The 22,643-nt window shown below is 31.6% G+C and overlaps 1 protein-coding gene and 1 long non-coding RNA gene across 2 annotated transcripts in view; one reads left to right on the forward strand and one right to left on the reverse strand.

Moving 5' to 3' along the window:
• The window catches only part of LOC132717964 (uncharacterized), a 38,698-nt gene extending 22,845 nt beyond the window's left edge, over nt 1–15,853 (forward strand). The window contains exons 5-6 of the mRNA XM_060701575.1: nt 4,562–4,628; nt 9,524–15,853. Coding sequence (XP_060557558.1) covers nt 4,562–4,628; nt 9,524–12,276 — 2,820 coding nt within the window. The 3' untranslated portion in view covers nt 12,277–15,853. The remainder of the gene's footprint in view (nt 1–4,561; nt 4,629–9,523) is intronic.
• A 369-nt stretch (nt 15,854–16,222) lies between these two features.
• Nucleotides 16,223–22,643, reverse strand: part of LOC132717965 (uncharacterized) — a 36,292-nt gene continuing 29,871 nt past the window's right edge. Inside the window, exon 2 of the long non-coding RNA XR_009624017.1 lies at nt 16,223–16,417. This is a non-coding gene — a long non-coding RNA (uncharacterized LOC132717965). The remainder of the gene's footprint in view (nt 16,418–22,643) is intronic.

Below are 22,643 nucleotides of genomic sequence, written 5' to 3' on the forward strand. Positions count from 1 at the left end.
GGTGAAAGTCATTATTAATGGTTAAATGTGAGCACTAACGGTTCATGGTAAAGTCATACTTAAAGGTTACATGTTAGCTCTAAAGGCTCATTCTGAAGGTCATACTTAAAGGTTAAATGTTAGCTCTAATGGTTCATGGTGAAGTCATACTGAAAGGTTAAATGTTAGCTTTAATTGCTCATGGTGAAGGTCATACTTTAAGGTTAAATGTTAGCTCTTATGACTCATGGTTAGAGCTGTCATTGATTCAGTCAAAGGCATATCGTCGATATATCGATATCGGATTGCAAACATCGACGATACACCGATATATCGATATATTTACCTGTATTTCCCATTCATATTTGTATGAATTATTTTAGTAAAAAAAAACACCTTCTTTACATGAACTTATGATGTGTTTTGTTCATAAATGTACTCTGATCATATTTTGCATATATTTGTAGTGCTATGAAATATGTAAATTATCAAATAAATATAAAACTGTGTATAAACTGTGGTTATTCATTTACTGGCCTCTATCCATATCTATACACCATCACACTAAGCAGAACACTTCAATGACTAAAGTTACAATATGGAATCACTATCTCACTTGACTATATATATATATATATATATATATATATATATATATATATATATATATATATATATATATATATATATATATATATATATATATATATATATATATATATATATATACAGAATACAAACTTAAATGTATATTAACTAGAATGACTAGTTAACATGACTAGAGTAGAAAAACATAAATGTTACATAAAAAAATTCAAATTTGTGCATGAGTTTTGTATGTAGGTGTTAAATAATAGTGACTGTAGTCATAAAGTATTGACACTTGAACACAGCGGATACAAAAACACAGTTGATAATAAGGATGCAAAGGAATTTGATTTTGAAAATATACATTTCTGGAAATAACTATAATTTATTAGGAATTTATCATATTGAAATACAATTTTATTGACTTATTATGACATTTTTGTAATTTTACTGTTCATACAGAATAAGGATTTGTCAAACTATTGTTATGCTTATTTTATTTATATACATATCTATTTATTTATTTTGTAAATGTTAGGAATTTTACAAATTATTTTATTGTTAAGTAATAGCCTACTGATTATATTGTTTAAATTACAATCGGTGCTGGCACTTGACTAGTGTTTAACCTTGCCCCAATCATTGTTTACGATCAAGATGTGATCTCAAGTTAAATGTATTGCCGCTAAATGGCAGTCATACATTGAATCTAACTTGGGATTAATTTTGAGTTAACAACCCCCTTTTCATCAACAAACCCAAAATGTTCCCAAATGGGAATTGGCTTTGAAATTTTAGCCTTCTTTTTGTCCCAACTATTTTAATGTTTCAGCCATTTTAAAGTGTTGCTAAGATATGGGCATAGTCTAAAATATAGACAATTGTGAATGATGAATCTCAAATCAAGACAGTTTAAATATAATGATAATTGATTAAGATATATTGGATTTTTATTTTCAAATTATTTTTTTAAAATTGGATTGTTTTGTATATATAATTTTCAACACAGAGAAATATGTTTTTTCTGAGGTGAAAATACAGCTACCATACAGTAGCTGTCCATTTAGTAGTCACGGTAAAGTTTTAGACATGTCCTTTTGACAGGGCACCTGTTTCCGTTTATGTTTTGAGTTAATTTTCGTCTTTTCCACAAGAACTTTAAACAAACTATTTTAATGTACTGTATGGGCTATATATTTTAGTATTTTCTAGGCTTTTAGTAATTAGTGAAAGTATCGATTTTCTAAAATTTGAATCGATAATCGATCGACAAAAAAATATCAATGATATATTGATATCGCTTCTATCGATGACAGCTCTACTCATGGTGAAGGTCATAATTAAAGGTTAAATGTTAGCTCTAATGGCATATGTAGAATGTTTTATGTTGAAGGTCATAATTTAAGGTTAAATGTTAGCTCAAACGGCTCATGGTAAAGGTCATACTTAAAGGTTAATTGTTAGCTCTAATGGTTCATGGTGAAGTCATACTGAAAGGTTAAATGTTAGCTTTAATTGCTCATGGTGAAGGTCATACTTTAAGGTTAAATGTTAGCTCTTATGACTCATGGTGAAGGTCATAATTAAAGGTTAAATGTTAGCTCTAATGGCATATGTAGAATGTCTTATGTTGAAGGTCATAATTTAAGGTTTAATGTTAGCTCTATGGCTCCTGGTGAAGGTCATACTAAAAGGTTTAATGTTAGCTCTAATGGCATATGTAGAATGTCTTATGTTGAAGGTCATAATTTAAGGTTTAATGTTAGCTCTATGGCTCATGTTGAAGGTCATAAATAAAGGTTAAATGTTAGCTCTATGGCTCAGGGTGAAGGTCATAAATAAAGGTTATATGTAAAGTCTAATGGCTCATGGTAAAGGTCTTACGTAAAGGTTAAATGTTACGCTAATGGCTCATGTAGAAGGCCATAAATAAAGTTTAAATGTAAGCTTTTATGGCTTATGTTGAAGGTAATACTTAAATGTTATATTTAAGTTCTAATGGCTCATGTTGAAGGTCACAATTAAAGGTTAAATGTTAGATCTTATAGCTCATGGTGAAGGTCATACTTAAAGGTTTAATGTTAGCTCTTATAGCTCATGGTGAAGGCAATACTTAAAGGTTACATGTTAGCTCTTATAGCTCATGGTGAAGGTAATACTTAAAGGTTACATGTTAGCTGTAATGGCTCATGGTGAAGGTCATAATTAAAGGTTTAATGTTAGCTGTAATGGCTCATGGTGAAGGTCATACTTAAAGATTTAATGTTAGCTCTTATAGCTCATGGTGAAGGTAATACTTAAAGGTTACATGTTAGCTCTTATAGCTATGGTGAAGGTAATACTTAAAGGTTACATGTTAGCTGTAATGGCTCATGGTGAAGGTCATAATTAAAGGTTTAATGTTAGCTGTAATGGCTCATGGTGAAGGTCATAATTAAAGGTTTAATGTTAGCTCAAACGGCTCATGGTAAAGGTCATACTTAAAGGTTAAATGTTAGCTCTAATGGTTCATGGTGAAGTCATACTGAAAGGTTAAATGTTAGCTTTAATTGCTCATGGTGAAGGTCATACTTTAAGGTTAAATGTTAGCTCTTATGACTCATGGTGAAGGTCATAATTAAAGGTTAAATGTTAGCTCTAATGGCATATGTAGAATGTCTTATGTTGAAGGTCATAATTTAAGGTTTAATGTTAGCTCTATGGCTCATGGTGAAGGTCATACTAAAAGGTTTAATGTTAGCTCTAATGGCATATGTAGAATGTCTTATGTTGAAGGTCATAATTTAAGGTTTAATGTTAGCTCTATGGCTCATGTTGAAGGTCATAAATAAAGGTTAAATGTTAGCTCTATGGCTCAGGGTGAAGGTCATAAATAAAGGTTATATGTAAAGTCTAATGGCTCATGTTGAAGGTCATACTTAAAGGTTAAATGTTAACTCTAATGGCTCATGTTGAAGGTCATAAATAAAGGTTAAATGTTAGCTCTATGGCTCAGGGTGAAGGTCATAAATAAAGGTTATATGTAAGTTCTAATGGCTCATGTTGAAGGTCACAATTAAAGGTTAAATGTTAGATCTTATAGCTCATGGTGAAGGTCATACTTAAAGGTTTAATGTTAGCTCTTATAGCTCATGGTGAAGGCAATACTTAAAGGTTACATGTTAGCTCTTATAGCTCATGGTGAAGGTAATACTTAAAGGTTACATGTTAGCTGTAATGGCTCATGGTGAAGGTCATAATTAAAGGTTTAATGTTAGCTGTAATGGCTCATGGTGAAGGTCATACTTAGAGGTTGAATGTTAGCTGTAATTGCTCATGATGAAGGTCATACTTAAAGGTTTAATGTTAGCTCTTATAGCTCATGGTGAAGGTAATACTTAAAGGTTACATGTTAGCTGTAATGGCTCATGGTGAAGGTCATAATTAAAGGTTTAATGTTAGCTGTAATGGCTCATGGTGAAGGTCATAATTAAAGGTTTAATGTTAGCTGTAATGGCTCATGGTGAAGGTCATACTTAGAGGTTGAATGTTAGCTGTAATTGCTCATGATGAAGGTCATACTTAAAGGTTTAATGTTAGCTCTTATAGCTCATGGTGAAGGTAATACTTAAAGGTTACATGTAAGCTCTAATGGCTTATGTTGAAGGTCATACTTAAATGTATAATGTTAGCTCTAATGGCTCATGGTGAAGATCATACTTAATGGTTAAATGTTAGCTGTAATGTTGATAATTTGGCTTCAAATTTTTACCACTCAGAAATGCAAGTGTTTAAACAAAATTATTATTTCAGGATTTAAATTCTGAGCTGATGACCTACTTAGCATAAGTGATTAAATGGGGCAATTATGGTGGTTATTATGTTAACGTACATAGCTTCACGTAAACTATCAAGTACATACTCCTATGAATTTTAATTCAACTTCTTAATAATAAATTGTTGATTTTTTTTGTACCATAATTATTGGAGTAAATAAGATACGTTGTTTTTGCAGGAGATAGCAAAAATAAAGTCGGAAACTTCTTCAGGTCAAAGTCAAAATTATGAGCAAACCAAGTTAGGTGAGTAAATATTTGTGTTGAACTTGATAGTGTACACACCTTGACATGTTTATTTCTACAGATCTAATTGATGGATGATTACCAAACTTTGTCAGTAGCATTGTTGGGTAGTCTTTTATCAAGTTTGCTCATATTAATTTGATTGGCCCCTTTTAGGGACCTGTATAGCTAAAAATAGAAAAAACCTTTAGATATCTTCTTCTACAGAACTAACTGATGGATAATCACCAAACTTTGTCTGTAGCATTCTTGGTACTTTTTATCAAGTTTGCTCATATGAATTTGATTGGCCCTGTTTGGGGGCCGCTAAAATTAAAAATAGAAATATGTTTAAATGTCTATGGCTTCAGAACTAATTGATGGATGATCACCAAACTTTGTTTGTAGCATTGTTGGGTAGTCATTTATCAAGTTTGCTCATATTATTTTGATTGGCCCCTTATAGGGGCTGCTAAAATTAAAAATAGAAATATGTTTAAACGTCTATTGCTACAGAACTAATTGATGGATTATCACCAAACTTTGTCTGTAGCATTATTCAATTGGGTAGTCTTTTATCAAGTTTGCTCATATTAATTTGATTGCTCCCTTTAAGGGGCCGATAATATTAAAAATAGAAATAATTTTAAACATCTTCTTCTACAGAACTAATTGATGGATGATCACCAAACTTTCTTTGTAGCATTTTTGGGTAATCATTTATCAAGTTTGCTCACATTAATTTGATTGGCCCCTTTTCAGGGCCACTCGAGCTAAAAATAGAAAAACCTTTAAACATCTACTTTAAAACCAATTGATGGATGATCACCAAACTTTGTCTGTAGCATTCTTAGGTAGTCTTTTATCAAAGTTGCTCATATTAATTTGATTAGCCCCGTTTAAGCTAAAGCTTAAATGCCCAAGGTCATGGCATTTCTTTAAATTATTGTTTAAACTTATTCTATGCTTAAATTTAATATTAGGAATTATTTAATTTTATCCATGAAATATGGTGCTATATCAGTCAAATATATTTCATATTTTTTAAAAATAAATATGAAATAAAAATATGAAAGTGGGCGGAGTTAAAACTCATATTTATTTTAAGGGACTTCTTTCGCCATTTTGTTTGAAAAATCTGATAAATAAAAAACAACTTTTTGTTGAATTTTGCTTTGAAAACTATCTAGAATGATAGAAAATGGTCTAACTAAGAAAATTAATCCGAACACCAATATCTTTAATTCAGTTATTAACGCTATACAGACGTTTAAACAGTTGTTTACGTGACGTCACAATGTAGCGCCAAATATCGCGTGCAAAACAAGACGCAATAATATATTACTGCGCGCTGTACAATTGCAGTTGCGTAGCAAGCAATAGGGTTTGTAACCATTTTTCTTTGATAATGAAATTAAATAAAAAGGTTATTTTTTCGTTTTTCGTGAAATATGGTATATATTTTCACTCAACATGATAAAATGCCACATATTTTCACTCGCCGTCCCGGCTCGTGAAAATATGTGGCATTTTATCATGTTTCGTGAAAATATATTCCATATTTCACTCAAACGAAAAAATATCCTCTTAATATTAACATTCCAACACTGAAAAGCAGTTGTTTCTGGTGAGCGACTCAGGGCCATCATTGCCCTCTTGTTTCTTTTTTAGCTCACCTGTCACAAAGTGACAGGGTGAGCTTTTGTGATCGCTTTTCGTCCGGCGTCCGTCTGTCCGTCGTCCGTCCGTCCGTAAACTTTTGCTTTAAATGACATCTCCTCATAAACCACTGAGCCAATTTCATCCAAACTTCACAGGAATGTTCCTTTGGTGGTCACCTTTAAAAATTGTTCAAAGAATTTATTTCCATGCAGCATGGCAACCAAAAGAAAAACCTTTAAATATCTTCTTTTAAAAGCTTAGATATTTGGCATAAAACATCTTCTAGTGAGTGTCTACCAAGTTTGTTCAAATAAAAGCCCTGGGGTCAAAATTGGCCCCGCCCATGGGGGTCATTGATTTTCCCAATATGCATATAGTAAAAACTTAAAAAATCTTCTTTTAAAGAACTGTCAGAGCTAGAGCTTAGATATTTGACATGAAACATCTTCTAGTGAATGTCTACCAAGTTTGTTCAAATAAAAGCCCTTGGGTCAAAATTGGCCTCGCCCATGGGGGTCATTGATTTTCCCTATATGCATATAGTAAAAACTTAAAAATCTTCTTTTAAAGAACCCAAAGAGCTAGAGCTAAGATATTAAGCATGAAACATCTTCTAGTGAGTGTCTACCAAGTTTGTTTAAATTAAAGCCCTGGGGTCAAAATTGGCCCCGCCCCGGGGTCATTGATTTTCCCTATATGCGTATAGTAAAAACTTAAAAAATCTTGTTTTAAAGAACCCAAAGAGCTAGAGCTAAGATATTTAGCATGAAACATCTTCTAATGAGTGTCTACCAAGTTTGTTCAAATTAAAGCCCTGTGGTCAAAATTGGCCCCGCCCCGGGGTCATTGATTTTCCCTATATGCGTATAGTAAAAACTTAAAAAATCTTCTTTTAAAGAACCCAAAGAGCTAGAGCTAAGATATTTAGCATGAAACATCTTCTAATGAGTGTCTACCAAGTTTGTTCAAATAAAAGCCCTGTGGTCAAAATTGGCCCCGCCCCAGGGGGTCATTGATTTTCCCTATATGCATATAGTAAAAACTTAAAAAATCTTCTTTTAAAGAACTCAAAGAGCTAGAGCTAAGATATTTAGCATGAAACATGTTCTAATGGGTGTCTACCAAGTATGTTCAAATAAAAGCCCTGGGGTCAAAACTGGCCCCGCCCAGGGGGGGGGGTCATTGATTTTCCTTATATGTGTATAGCAAAAACTTAAAAATCTCTTTGGAAAAACCCAAATAGCTAGAGTTTAGATATTAAGCATGAAACATCTTTAAGTAAATATCTACAAAGTTTGTTAAAATAAACGCCCAGGGGTCAAAACTGGCCCTGCCCCAGGGGTGTCATTGTTTTTAACTATATGTGTATAGTAAAAACTTTAAAAATCTTCTTTTAAAAAAGCCAATGAGCTAGAACTTAGATGTTTAGCATGAAACATCTTCTTATGGGTGTCTACAAAGTCTGTTCAAATAAACAAATAAAATCCCTTGCGTAAAAATTGGCCCGGGGGTGGGGGGCCTATATACAGGTGAGCGACCTCAGGGCCATCATGGCCCTCTTGTTTCATAACTGAACACTTCCATGTACCCATTTATCGCAAGTTTCTATAACAAAATAACCAATAATGTGAGTCAAGGGCTTGAAAGGGCAGCATATGTGTTGTTCGACATTTCTTGTTTCTATATTTAGTAACATGTGTAGTCATAATAGTGATATACATGTATTAAAGCCATGACATTATAGTTGATCATTTAACTAATTATGATTATATAACAGCATACATGTGGTAAGAGCATTCTTCAATTTTTAACCAGGTTTTCCGAAGGAAAAAACTGGTTATTAGATTGAGGTATGTCGGCGGGCGGACGGGCGGGCGGGCGTAAACAATTTCTTCTGTGCGCAACTCCTCCTACATTTTTCAACGGATTTTGACCAAACTTTCACAGAAGCATTGTAATCAAGTGACCTGGCGCATATTGTCGGGGTTTTGTGATTGGATAATATTTGACCTAATTATGGCCCTTTGTTTTTTTTCCTTATATAGAATATATAGTGAATAATTTCTTCTGTGCCCAACTGTTCCTACATTTCTCAATGGATTTTGACCAAACTTTCACAGAGGCTTTGTCATCAAGTGCCCTGGCGCATATTGTCGGGGTTTTGTGATTGGATAATATTTGACCTAATTATGGCCCTTTGTTTTTTTCCCAATATAGGATATATAGTGAATAATTTCTTCTGTGCCCAACTGTTCCTACATTTCTCAATGGATTTTGACCAAACTTTCACAGAGGCTTTGTCATCAAGTGCCCTGGCACATATTGTCGGGGTTATGTGATTGGATAATATTTGACCTAATTATAGCCCTTTGTTTTTTTTTCCCAATATAGGATATATAGTGAACAATTTTCTGTGCGCAACTCCTCCTACATTTCTCAACGGAATTTGACCAAACATTCACAGAGGCTTTGTCATCAAGTGCCTTAGGGCATATTGTCAGGGTTTTGTGATTGTACAATATTTGACCTAATTATGGCCCTTTGTTTTTTTTCCTTATCCATATTATATAGTGAACAATTTTTAACATGCGCAACTTCTCCTACATTTCTCAACAGATTTTGACCAAACTTTCACAGTAGCTTTGTTATCAAGTGCCCTGGGGCACATTATCGGGGTTTTGTGATTGGATAATATTTGACCTAATTATGGCCCTTTGTTATTTTTCCTTATACAGAATATATAGTGAAAAAATTCTTCTGTGCTGAACTCCTACATTTCTCACAGATTTTGTTCAAACTTTCACAGTAGCTTTGTCATCCAGTGCCCTGGCGCATATTGTCAGGGTTTTGTGATTGAATAATTTTTTATTTAATTATGGCCCTTTGCTTTTTTTTTCCTTATACAGAATATAATTATAGTGAACACTTCCTCTGTGGCAATTCCTCCTACATTATTCATGTTTTACATTGCACATAGTTACATTGTTTGTTGCTTGTATTTGTATTTCAAATACAACATATTTATCTATAATGGTGATAATTGAAAACCTGGTTTCATGGCATTGCCATGTTTCTTGTTGATCTTTTCATTCTTATAGTCAATTTAGCAACAAAACAGCTCCTAGGTTACTTTTAGCCTAATATGTTATAGTTTGCCAAGGGTAATTGTTTTGTTTGTTTATGGTTTATTATAAATCTGTGAGTCACTCATTTGTGTGTTAACAGATTAATGTTATACTATATTATAATTTTAGAATGGCAGAAAGAGATGATAGCATCATACTGTAAGAATTTGCTAAAAGTACCAGCAATGCCTTTACTACCACGAGGTCAGAAATGTAACTTCAGTGAGATTTATGTTAGGCCCACTATAACAAGAGAAATAAAAGGAGAGAAAGGGGAGACAAAGGAGATTGAGGTCAAGTCAATGTCAGAAATCTTCATAAAGAATGGTGTGCCTTTGAAACATATATATGTTCTTGGAGATGCAGGGTCTGGTAAGAGTAGTTTCTGTAAATATTTGGTCAACTGTTGGTGTATTGCACACAGTGATGCACAAAATGTAGATGATAAGTTTGAAGGAGTCAAGGAAATGAAGAAATTTGATATCATGTTTTATATCTCCCTAAGACATAATCAAGACATAGACAGTGTCCAGGATATGATTAAAAATCAGTATGATATTGACATTTCAAGCCCAGTTCTCAAAAAGGACTCTGCAAAGATTATAATATTGCTTGATGGCTTAGATGAATGGTCTTCTGAAAGGAAATCCTACAATCAGTTCCAGACAATGGGTCTCCCGAAACAGGATGTTAATAAAGACTATGCAATCATAACTACATCACGGCCATGGAAAATTCACACCTTAGGAATAAGTGAGACAGAAATTGAACAATTACTGAATCTGAAAGGGTTTGATTTGAGATGTGAAAGGGAAATGGTAGATAGAACAGTCTCTCAATTAAATTCCAGCAGGCATGCTAGAAAAATTGCCTGGTTTTGTGAACGAAAGCTAAGAGAAAAGTCTCTGGAAAGTTTAAAACAGGTACCAATTATGTTGCAGCAACTGATTTGTCTATGGTTTGATGGTAAACTCGATAAAATCTCAAAATGTGCCATCTACACCGGTATGTTAGAACTTTTCTTTACCTGGAATGACATGAAAACTACAGGAACATGTACTCGAGTTATGGAGGGTGCTCAGAAAGTAGATCTTCCTAAAACCTTAGCTGATAAAAACATATTAAAATTAAACAGCCATCTCATTTATCATGTGTCAAAGTTGGCTTATGAGACACTGTTTAATTGTCCAAAGGATAAATCTTTGACATTTGACATTTCTATGTTTGATGAACTAGAAATATCAGATGAAGTAAGAGAAAATTGCTTGAAACTTGGAATAATTACAGAAGATGAATGTCCAAGTTTATCTGTATCAGAACCACCAAGCTCATTGTTCTCTTTTATTCACAAATCAATGCAAGAATTTCTGGCTGCAGTGAATATTGGTATCAATTTCAATGCAAAAATTGGTTTGTCAGATAGTACAGGAAATGTTGAATTAGCCAAAAAGTTTATTGATGAGGTTTTTCAGAAAAGTTTAACAGTAAATGACATATTAGAGCAGTCAAATGTCATCATTATGCTATGTGGTCTAGAATCTAGATTAGCAACACATGTTTCAAAATACATATATGATACTGTGTCAGAAGACTCTCGTGTTCAGGAATACAGGACAACAATAAAATGTAACATTTATAGGGATCATGTGCACCATCGTTTTATTACTGATATTCAAAAGCTTATGTTTGAGTTAATGGAAGAATTCAATGCAACATGTAGTATAGGAAGTAATCCTGTGTTTTATATAGGAGATTTGGTCATTGGTAGACAGGATCAGTATTGTGATATTGTTTGTTCAGGTATTGATCAAATTGTTCCTGACTCTGTTCTGTCTATTAATGTAGATGACATCAACACAAACAATGTTAAATTTACCAAATATTTACCAATGTTTCATCATCTTGAAAAAATTGAAATAACATATGACCGTATATCACAAAGGTTTTCAAGTAAACAAAGTGATAGTACACAGAATAATGAGTTGATTGATGAGATTAGCAATTGTGTTTCTGAGACAATTAAAGTAAATACTTCAACATTAAAATCTCTGTCTCTTGATGTCTCTTACACTGACAAGTATTACCCAGTGTGTAAAACAGTTGTTAGTTACCTACCTAGTATGATCAATCTTGTAGCAATAAGTATGAGTTATATAACAATGAGTCATGATGATACTACTACATTTTGTAATTTTCTTGAGAGAACCAGTCATCTTGAACAAATACATCTTTATAGTGTTGAATGTGAGTGTAGGAAGCAGCATGATGTAAATTTATCAAAACATCAACAACTTCAGTACCTTCATTTGTATAATGCTGTTAGTGTGATAGATGCTGATACTACAAACCTTGAAATATTTAAATTTGATGAATTGAAAGATAGTAATTATGAGAAAATATTTGATATTATTAGAAAATCTAACAAATTAAAAGAACTTGAATTGGATGGAGATTACAGCAATGAATCTCAATTATATCATACCAACATGACAAAGAGACTAGTCACAGTATTACCATTGTTACACAATCTCAGTAAGTTTAAGTTATGGCGGTGTAGGTTAACTGACAATATAATACAGTCACCTTTAGAGATGAAGAGTTTAAAGAACATTAAGCTTTATAATGTAATAATGAGTTTGACAACATGGCAAAAGTTTGTTGATAGTCTTCCTCATATTCCTCATACTGTTGAAGTGAGTGTAGTGGAATGTTATATAACAGGAGATGGTGAGGAGGATAATGATGATATGTTTAAATTGACACCACAAGGACTTGGAGGAGAGAAGGGAAATGATGCTAAACAGTATGTAAAATACCAGGATCAGTTATTTCTTGTTAAACATGATGATTATAGGTTTGAATTTTCAACAAAAAGGGGATAAAAGTATCAATTTAGAATACATGAAGTGTTTAAACTAAATTATTAAAAGAGATGATAATTTGGTTTTTCATTTTCGACAAAAGAAAATTATCTGATTTTTTAACATAGTGAGATAGAATACATGCAGTTAACATAGTGCTTGATCTATATTATTTCATGATAAAAGACATAATTATTAAAATAAACATTATCAGCAAAAACAATTGATAAAAGTAATATTCAAATGTGTATTCAAATAAGTAAATGAAAGAGATGAAGTGAAATATAAAGAAAATATAGGTAACTGTTTTTTAAAGATCAGGGATAGTTTGTGAAAAGTACAATTTGAAAAAGTAGTAGGTTCTTTGAATTATAAATACATAAATGGATGAATAGATTAGCAAGTAAATAAATTAATGAATAAGTAAATATAATAAGTAATTTGAATGGAAATATCATGGAACAGAAATTTAATGTACAAGGTAGAAAAAGGAAAAAAATAAATATAACATTCAAATACCAGTTATATTATATAATATATGAAGGGAATGGTATATGTAATTACCAGTTATATGAGAAATATTTCAAGAGAATGGTATATATCAATACCAGTTATATGATATAATATAAGACAAGGGAATGGTATGATTTATATGAATACCAATAATATGACATTTAGGACAAGGGAATGGTATATATAAATACCAGTTATATGATATATAGGACAAGTGTTTGGTATATAAAAATACCATATATGTATATTATACGAGGTATGTTCAAAAAGTTCGTGGATTTTTGCTGTCATTTTTTACTTGGTTCATAAAAACACCCTTAGTGGATATGAATCGAAAGAGTGTCTTTATTTCTAAAAGTAAGATTTACTTTTATTGTAAACTTTTGTTTCTTTTACGAGTTAATTGCACTTTAATAACCATGGCAAGGCAACATCGGCGCACGCCGAAATTTTCATATAATGTTTAACCCATTGCTTCATGAGCATTTTGTGAAAAATGGCTGTTTTCATTGAAAAGTCTCCCGTTACAAGTTCAAATTCAAATTGCTATAATACTATAAAAACTGCTTCAACACTAATCAAACTTGGCACAAATGTTGATTGGACCATTGCCCTTGCAACAACATGCTCAGGCTAAAATTTTCTGTTACCATGGCAACGAGGGGACATCTCAAAATTGCCAAAAATCACTATTTTGCGTTGATTTTTTCCATCAAAATTGATTTCAAAGTGCTGCAACTTCTCAATGGATTGAGATAGAGTCAAATGCTTTTCAGCGTTGGTTACACGTTACCTTATGATCAATCTGGGGTCATTTACAGCCTCTCACAAGTCCAAAATTTTCTTGGCGATGAGGGGGACTCCGCCCCCCTTCAAACCCCCCCCAAACAGAAGGGGGCACATCCCCCTTCTGGCAACCCCCTGATGTATCTTTTGGTTGGGGGGCCGCGCCGAAAAAGAGGTCACTTTTTTTAACAACATTTCTCAAACAAAAACAAGTGTTTGGGGCCTAAATAAGGCATTTTTTCATCATTTGAGACAACAAAAAGGGGGGGGGGTGAAAAAGGCGTTAAAAGGCGTGTATATGAAGTAATGGGTTAAATATAAACAAATGTTGAAACAAATTGAATGATTGTTTTATGAAGTAAATTACAAGTAATCATCTTATAGTATGTAAATGACATAATTCTGAAATTTGACGTCGATTGGACGTTGTATAGCTGAACAAACAGGTTTTGAGCAGTAGTAGACAGACGGGTATGTTGGGGAGTATAAAGCCCGTTTAAAAACTAGAAATTTGCTCTTTCGGAAATTTTAACCAATAAATGTGGGATACTCCTTCATAGTTTTATTAGGTGATTAAATTAACTAATAACAATAGGTTGGCGAGCAAGTCTCTTAGTTTCGGGTCGAGCAAAGGATTTAAATACGGCAAATACATGCTCACAGACAGAAAGGGCGACGGAGAATTTTTAGCGGGAAATTGTTGGGACGTTTGTAACGTCAATTGCAAAAGATCTACAGAAGTCCAGACAGTATGAAAGGTTTGCGAGATGTCCGACATATTAAATTTCTGCATCGGATCTTTGCATTCAATTCTGACAAAACAATTTAATTTAATTAAAATAACATGTTATTTCATTCACCAGGATATATGCGTATTAACAATAAATAATTGTAGTTATTTTTTGTTTTACGTGTATTTACTCTGGTCCGTTTGATAATTAATGCTAACCGGTATTCAGTAGATTTACCGCATAAAATAATTGTCAGTTGATAAAATGTTTTTCTTTATCATTGATAATCATATCGTTTAAAGATAGGACGAGGGCGGTTTCAAATTGATACTATAAATCAACAATTGAATTTAACTTAATAACACTGTCCGTTAAGTGTCGAAATAACTCAAAAATCCCGATAAAGAGCGAAAAGTATGCGGCACTCGGACCTTTATACTGAGAATGGAGCGAAAAGATGAACCACTTTATATCTAGGGTCATCATCACGCACAGAAAAATGGTTTTGGTATATGATCCGCAGATACTGAACACTAAAAAGAAACAATGTCGCTGGTAAAATGTTTCATTTATATTGCGACGTCACAAACGTCATTTTGTTTCGTCATCAGCGTGCGCCGGATTGTGCACCCCTTGTGATTTGTAACTATCACAGAATTGTTATTTGTAAACAAATTGTATTGATTTTTTCACTGTTAAATAAGGACATATTTTCGTATATGTCTCTTGTAAAATCATGTACACAAATTAAAAGATGTGAACAGTAGAGCCGCAGTCCACGAACTTTTTGAACAGCCCTCGTATGTTAAATATGCAAAGGAAATGGTATATATCAATACCAGTTATAAGATGTAAAGGAAAATGGAATGGTATAAATGAATACCAGTTATATGTTATATAAAGCAAAGGAATGTTATATGTAAATTCCTGTTATACAATATTTAGACAATGGAATTATTTATATCAACACCAGTTATATGATATATAGGACAATGGAATGGTATATATAAATACCTGTTAGATGATATATAGGACAAGTAAATTGTTTCATTGAGATGAGGACCATTTACATGTTATATTTTAGAGATTCCTTCTTTGATTGTTTTATATTGTAAAGATTGTAAAAATTTACAAATTGTAATTATGGAAAACCATAAATGTGTACAAGTTAATACTGTTAGTCAGTATTATTCAAACAGTATCGTTAAAGGGTCTCCACTGAGGATAATATTTTCTTAATTTCTTGACATGATAGGACGGGAGTTATGTTGTTGAGGTTTCATACTATTTGAAGAAGATATATTATTTTTCATGTATAAAATTTGTATGCAAAATTTCAGATTATTTGCTCACTTTGTTTTTCCAAAATACTAGTAATCATTTTAGCTCGACTATTCAATGAATAGCTAATGCTATAATAGTACTTACCGCATTGGCGTCAAACTTAGGTTACTTTTATGTGTGCAAGTTGGTATCTAAAAAACTACTGAATGAAAATTTCAATTGACATTCTTGTTCTTTAACATGACTAACACAAATCCCATACCTCTGATATTTTTTTCCTCATATTTATTCCCCTTTTACGACTTAAAAAATCTTGGTTAAGTTTTTACGTATAAGAGTGGATTAGAACTTCACACACATATATGAGAGTAATAGGAAGTCACTGTCCGAGCACATAGATATTTGACAGAATTATTTCCCTTTTTGAAGTTAGAAAATTCTGCATTATCCATCACTGTGGATAGTCAAGCACAATGTCCTGTCGACAGTGTTTAAATGTTTATAGCTAAAGTCCGTCTGAAAATTACACTTCATTAATATCGATTTTCAATTTTATTCCGAGTATATTTCTTTAGTATCATTTTTTCCCTTATTGAATATCCCGATTAATCAGTTTTGGCTTTTCTATTTTTATTCTTTATTGTTTGACCTCAGTGGAGCTCCTTTAAGTGAACTCTTTGTTGTTTATGTTAGAATGATAATTTTAAACACTAGGCAAGTATAGATATACCTTGCTGTAAATTTATATGTACTAGTATATACTGTAACTACATAGACAGTATAACATAATTTTTAATCAAAACATGTTATACACCATAGATGTAAATATGAATTTTAGCTCACCTCACCTGTCACAAATCAAAGTGACATAGTGAGCTATTGTGATCGCTTTTTGTCCGGCGTCCGACCGGCGTAAATTTTTACTTTAAACGACATCTCCTCATAAACCGCTAAGCCAGTTTCATTAAAACTTCACAAGAATGTTCCTTTGGTAGTCAACTTTAAAAATTCTTCAAAATTTTATTCCATACAGAACTCTGGCTGCCATGGCAACCGAAAGAAAAAAACATAAAAGTTTTCTTATAGAAAAACTTAAATATTTGGCATGAAACATTGTCTAGTCAGTGTCTACCAAGTTTGTTCAAATAAATTCCCAGGGGTCAAAAATAGGGGGGGGGGTCATTGATTTTCCTTATACATACCAGTTCTCAGCTGCCCCTTGGTGATATATACCAGTTCTCAGCTGTGCCTTAGGGATATATACCAGTTCTCAGCTGCCCCTTGGGGATATATACCAATTCTGAGCTGTCCCTCAGGGATATATACCAGTTCTTGCTGTTCCTTGGGGATATATACCAGTTCTCGCTGTCCCTCAGGGATATATACCAGTTCTCAGCTGTCCCTCAGGGATATATACCAATTCTCAGCTGTCCCTCAGGGATATATACCTGTTCACAGCTGTCCCTCAGGGATATATACCTGTTCACAGCTGTCCCTCAGGGATATATACCAATTCTCAGCTGTCCCTCAGGGATATATACCAGTTCTTGCTGCCCCTTGGGGATATATACCAGTTCACAGGTGCCCCACGGGGATAAAAACAAGTTCTCAGCTACTCCTCGGATAAGTTCTCGGCATGGTTTATACCTGTTCTTGACTGCCCCTTGGGGGATATATATAAATTCTCGACTACCCCCAGTGGGGGATGTATTCCAGTTTTCATCATAAGTCAGTGCAGGAATATAATAAGTCTCAGCTATACCTGAGGGATATATACCAGCTCTCGGATGTCAATATGCTCTTTCACACAGACAGCCATATTTTATAAAGTTATATACTATCAGATATTTATGTTCATAGATAATTTATGTAACGGTTCAATTAGAACTTTTTAATTAATCAATTGGTCATATTTTAGTACCAAGACATTATAACATTATAGGCATACATAAGTTATATTTCTGCTGATGTTAACATAATTATGATATGTTAGTTTACATGTATTGTAAAACATATGTTACATGAAATAACTAAAAAGATATGTTGTAATATACTGTCTTAAAATGCATCCTGGGTAATTAAAGCATACTGGTTATGAATACACTTCATTCGTGATGAATGTAGTTCAGCCAAATCTGTACGTATGGGTTCCGACAATGCTAAAATATATATTAAATGTTTTCAGACAGTAAAGATATAACTACATTTTATTATAGGTATGTTAGTTTTTTATGCTTGCTGATTTTAGTATATACCAAAATTAAGATATGTTATATATAAATATAGTTTACACATGTCTGTTACATGAAAGTTTGAAACATGAAATTCTGATTGAATGTATCTAGTACATAATGTAAACATATTATTACATGTTAATACATGTTTGTTGTATAGTTACATGCTTATGCAATCCTTTGATGAAAATAAGATAATATTATTTTATATAAAGAAAGGTTTTGTGACATGTGACTAAACGTACATTTTAAACTATTATACCCGTTTGCTTTAAAGGCCCATTAAGCCTTAAAAAATGCAATCAACTTTAATTTTCTGTCCAAAAAGTTTCTTATTGGCCATATATCTGAGTCATCATATGTTTCTTTTGCAATTTAGCAACTAGTACAGTTATGATAAATAAGTATTTTATATAGATATGAAATAACCATTTTGTTTACATTTTATAACACAAATCATTTTTTCTTTTCAAACCCATCAGGTGATAAGAATATCTCATGTTGCAAATCTATTATTAGAACATTTTAAAACACATATTTGCCCTTTCTACAAATATGAAATATTTAATCATTTCTGAGGCGTAATATGTCTTTTAAATTTTAAAAGTATTTGTAGTGTAAATTCATCTAGTATATAATTAACATATAATTATATGAAGATTTGTCATTGTTTACTTAATATATGAATGTTTATGTTTATTTCATGTTTCAATATGTTATGCCTTATGAACATATGCATCAAACATGTTTTTCTTTGTTACATATGTCTGTTTGTTACACGAATTCTGATTGAATGTATCTAGTACATAATGTAAACATATTATTTCATGTTAATACATGTTTGTTGTTTACATGCTATTGCAATTCTTTGATGAAAATAAGATAATATTATTTTATATAAAGAAAGGTTTTGTGACATGTAACTATACTTCCATTTTAAAATGTTATACTTGTTTGCCTTAAAGGCCCATTAAGCCTTAAAAAAATGCACTCCCTTTTATTTTTCAAAAGCTTATTTTTTTTGTGTCCAAAGAGTTTTTCATTGTCCATATAGCACAGCCATAATTTGTTTCTTTTGCATTTATTCATGTTTGATTTAAAGGCCCATTAAGCTTAAAAAATGCATAGTTATTTTTCAAAAGTTTATGTTTTTGGTGTCCAAAACGTTTTTCATTGGCCATATATCTAAGCCAACTTTTGTTTCTTTTGCATTTTAGCAACTAGTACAAGTATGGTGAATAAGTATTATATATGGAAGTCAAATTACATTTTTTTTTACATTTTGCATCTCTATTAACAAACTAAATTTTTTGACAGGTGATAAGAATATCACTTTTTCTAAATATATTATTACAACATTATAAAACAAATATTGGCCCTTTTACAAAAATAAAAATATATTCATTTCTGAGGCGAAATGTGCCTTTAAACTTTAAATGTATATGTAGAGTAAATTCATCTGGTATATAAGTAAACATATAATTACATAAAGATGTTATTACATAATTTTTAACTAGATATATGAATGTTTATCTTTATTTCATGCTTAGATTTGTTATGTCTTGTGAACACATGCATCAGACATGTTTGTTTGTGACTTGGAATATAGATTTTATAATTCTAGTATATTTGTAAAAATACAATTTACATGTTCTCATAACAAATCTATATTGTCCATGTTTATGCATAAACAATTTTATATGAAGTTAAGATAAGTTCATGCTGTAATATGTTATGTCGATTGTACATTATATATTAACTAAATGTCTGTTTAGTGAATATTGTATGATTAAATCCATCTAGTACATTTATAAACCTTAAATTACATGTACTTGATAACACATATATTTTGGCCATGTTTATTTATGCTTAAACAATTCTATATGAAAGTTAAGAAAAAATCATGCTGGAATATGTCAAATATATATATGCTTATATATTAAACATGTCTGTTTAAAACTTGAAATTTTTATGGAAAACAGTTATTCAGTATATGATCTTTATCATGGACGTTTCATAGAGAGAATTGTTATTATTACTGTTTTTGTTATTAATGTAGTATTTTAAAAATAAATCATGTTTGTTTGATTGGTTTTGATAGCATGAATGTGTGACTTTTCTTAAAAAAAGATTGTACAAAATTGATTTGTGTATCATTTGTTTTTCCTCTCTAACAGAACAAGTTGGGGTATAAATCTTGTTAAAAATTATTTCCGACTATTTTTATATACAGCAAAGACTAAGCTGCCAGTACATCAATAATGTTACTGTACTAGGAATGAGACATTGACTTTGTGATGAAATTCAATTTGATCATAAATCAGGTAGCATACATATAAATTATTATTTTGAAAATGCGGCGGCTTAAAAACAAGTTTTTCTGTTTTCTTATAAAGTGATCACATGAGTGGGTGTAACATTTTACAAGGTTACGTTTCATTACCATCCATGGATACATCTTTGCTCTAATTACTATACCTGTATTAAAGGACAAAGGGACACCTATTACTATACCTGTAATAAAGGGACAAAGGGACACCTGAGGTCTTCCCTCAATCAAAAAGATCTGAAATGTGTCTTTTGTTGATCTGTTAAAAATAGCGGTTTTTGGTGTTACTTTCCCTTTTTTAAGGGAGGCCCACTCGACGATAACATTTAATAGGAGTGCCAAGCTCCCCAAATTCTCATTTTTTCAAAAAGGACATAAACCGTTTTGGAAGAAATTTTAAAAGCTATTTTACCCAAAGTATGAGGCCATAATATCGTTTAGTTTTCTTAAACCGACCTCGGATCAATTCACCCCGTATGGTATTGCAAATGATATTATATAATTGCAGATGTAATTATTTTCCTATTCTTTATTTTAAGTTGTAAACTGTTCGTGTTCATTAAAACAAATGAGCCGGGTCACAACAAAACCAACATAATGAGTTTCTGACCAGCATGGATCCAATCCACGCAGTCTGATCAGGATCCATGCTGTTGGCTATCAGTTTCTCTACTTGTTTATAAGGTTGTAAGCAAAAACCAGCATGGACCTCATCAGACTCTCTGCTTGTGCTTACAAACCTTGAACAAGTAGAGAAACTGATAGCCAACCAGCATGGATCTGAATCAGAAGCCGTGGATTGATCTATTGGTCAGCTATTATGGTGATCGCGCAGGTACTGGTGTACTAGATCCAGTGCTGGTCCGCAAACCCATTATGTTGATTTTGTCGTGACGCGGCTCAAATGCTCCACGAAATCAAAACGGTTAATAGCAGGTACTAATTTCTAAAGTTATAGTTTTGTGAAGGATCTGCTTATGAATTTTTACGTAGAAACAAATGTATGATGATAATGATTTAATTCAGAATTATAATGATAATGAAGATATCAGTATTATAATGAAGATATCAGTATAAATAATAAAGATATCAGTATTATAATGAGGATACCAGTATAATAATGAGGATATTAGTATAATAATGAAGATATCAGAATAATAATGAGGATATCAGTATAATAATGAGGATATCAGTATAATAATGAGGATATCAGAATAATAATGAAGATATCAGAATAATAATGAAGATATAAGAATAATAATGAAGATATCAGAATAATAATGAAGATATCAGAATAAAAATGAGGATATTAGTATAATAATGAAGATATCAGTAAAATAATGAGGATATCAGTATCATAATGAGGATATCAGTATAATAATGAAGATATCAGAATAATAATGAAGATATCAGAATAATAATGCAGATATCAGTATACATGTAATAATGAGGATATCAGAATAATAATGAAGAGGATATCAGTATAATAATGAAGATATCAGTATAATAATGAGGATATCAGTATAATAATGAGGATATCAGTATAATAATGAGGATATCAGTATAATAATGAGGATATCAGTATAATAATGAGGATATCAGAATAATAATGAAGATATCAGTATAATAATGAGGATATCAGTAATAATAATGAGGATATCAGAATATAATGAGGATGTAAGATATCAGTATAATAATGAAGATATCAGTATAATAATGAAGATATCAGTATAATAATGAGGATATCAGAATAATAATGAGGATATCAGTATAATAATGAGGATATCAGAATAATAATGAAGATATCAGAATAATAATGAAGATATTAGTATAATAATGAGGATGTAGAATAATATGAGATGTCAATAATAATGAGAGTATCAGTAAATAATGAGGGATATCAGTATAATAATGAAGATATCAGTATAATAATGAAGATATCAGTGATAATAATAATAATAAGGAGATATCAGAATAATAATGAGGATATCAGAATAATAATGAGGATATTAGTATAATAATGAGGGTATCAGTATAATAATGAGGATATCAGTATAATAATGAGGATATCAGTATAATAATGAGGATGTCAGTATAATAATGAGGATATCAGTAAAATAATGAGGATATCAGTAAAATAATGAGAATATCAGTATCATAATGAAGATATCAGTATAATAATGAGGATATCAGTTTAATAATGAGGATATCAGAATAATAATGAGGATATCAGAATAATAATGAGGATATCAGTATAATAATGAAGATATCAGTATAATAATGAAGATATCAGTATAATAATGAGGATATCAGAATAATAATGAGGATATCAGAATAATAATGATGATATCAGTATAATAATGAAGATATCAGTATAATAATGAGGATGTCAGTATAATAATGAGGATATCAGTAAAATAATGAGGATATCAGTAAAATAATGAGAATATCAGAATAATAATGAAGATATCAGTATAATAATGAGGATATCAGTATAATAATGAGAATATC

This window comes from Ruditapes philippinarum, unplaced genomic scaffold (genome assembly GCF_026571515.1).
Source record: "Ruditapes philippinarum isolate M1 unplaced genomic scaffold, ASM2657151v2 ctg2460_1_1_1_1, whole genome shotgun sequence".
NCBI classification, from domain to species: Eukaryota; Metazoa; Mollusca; class Bivalvia; order Venerida; family Veneridae; genus Ruditapes; species Ruditapes philippinarum.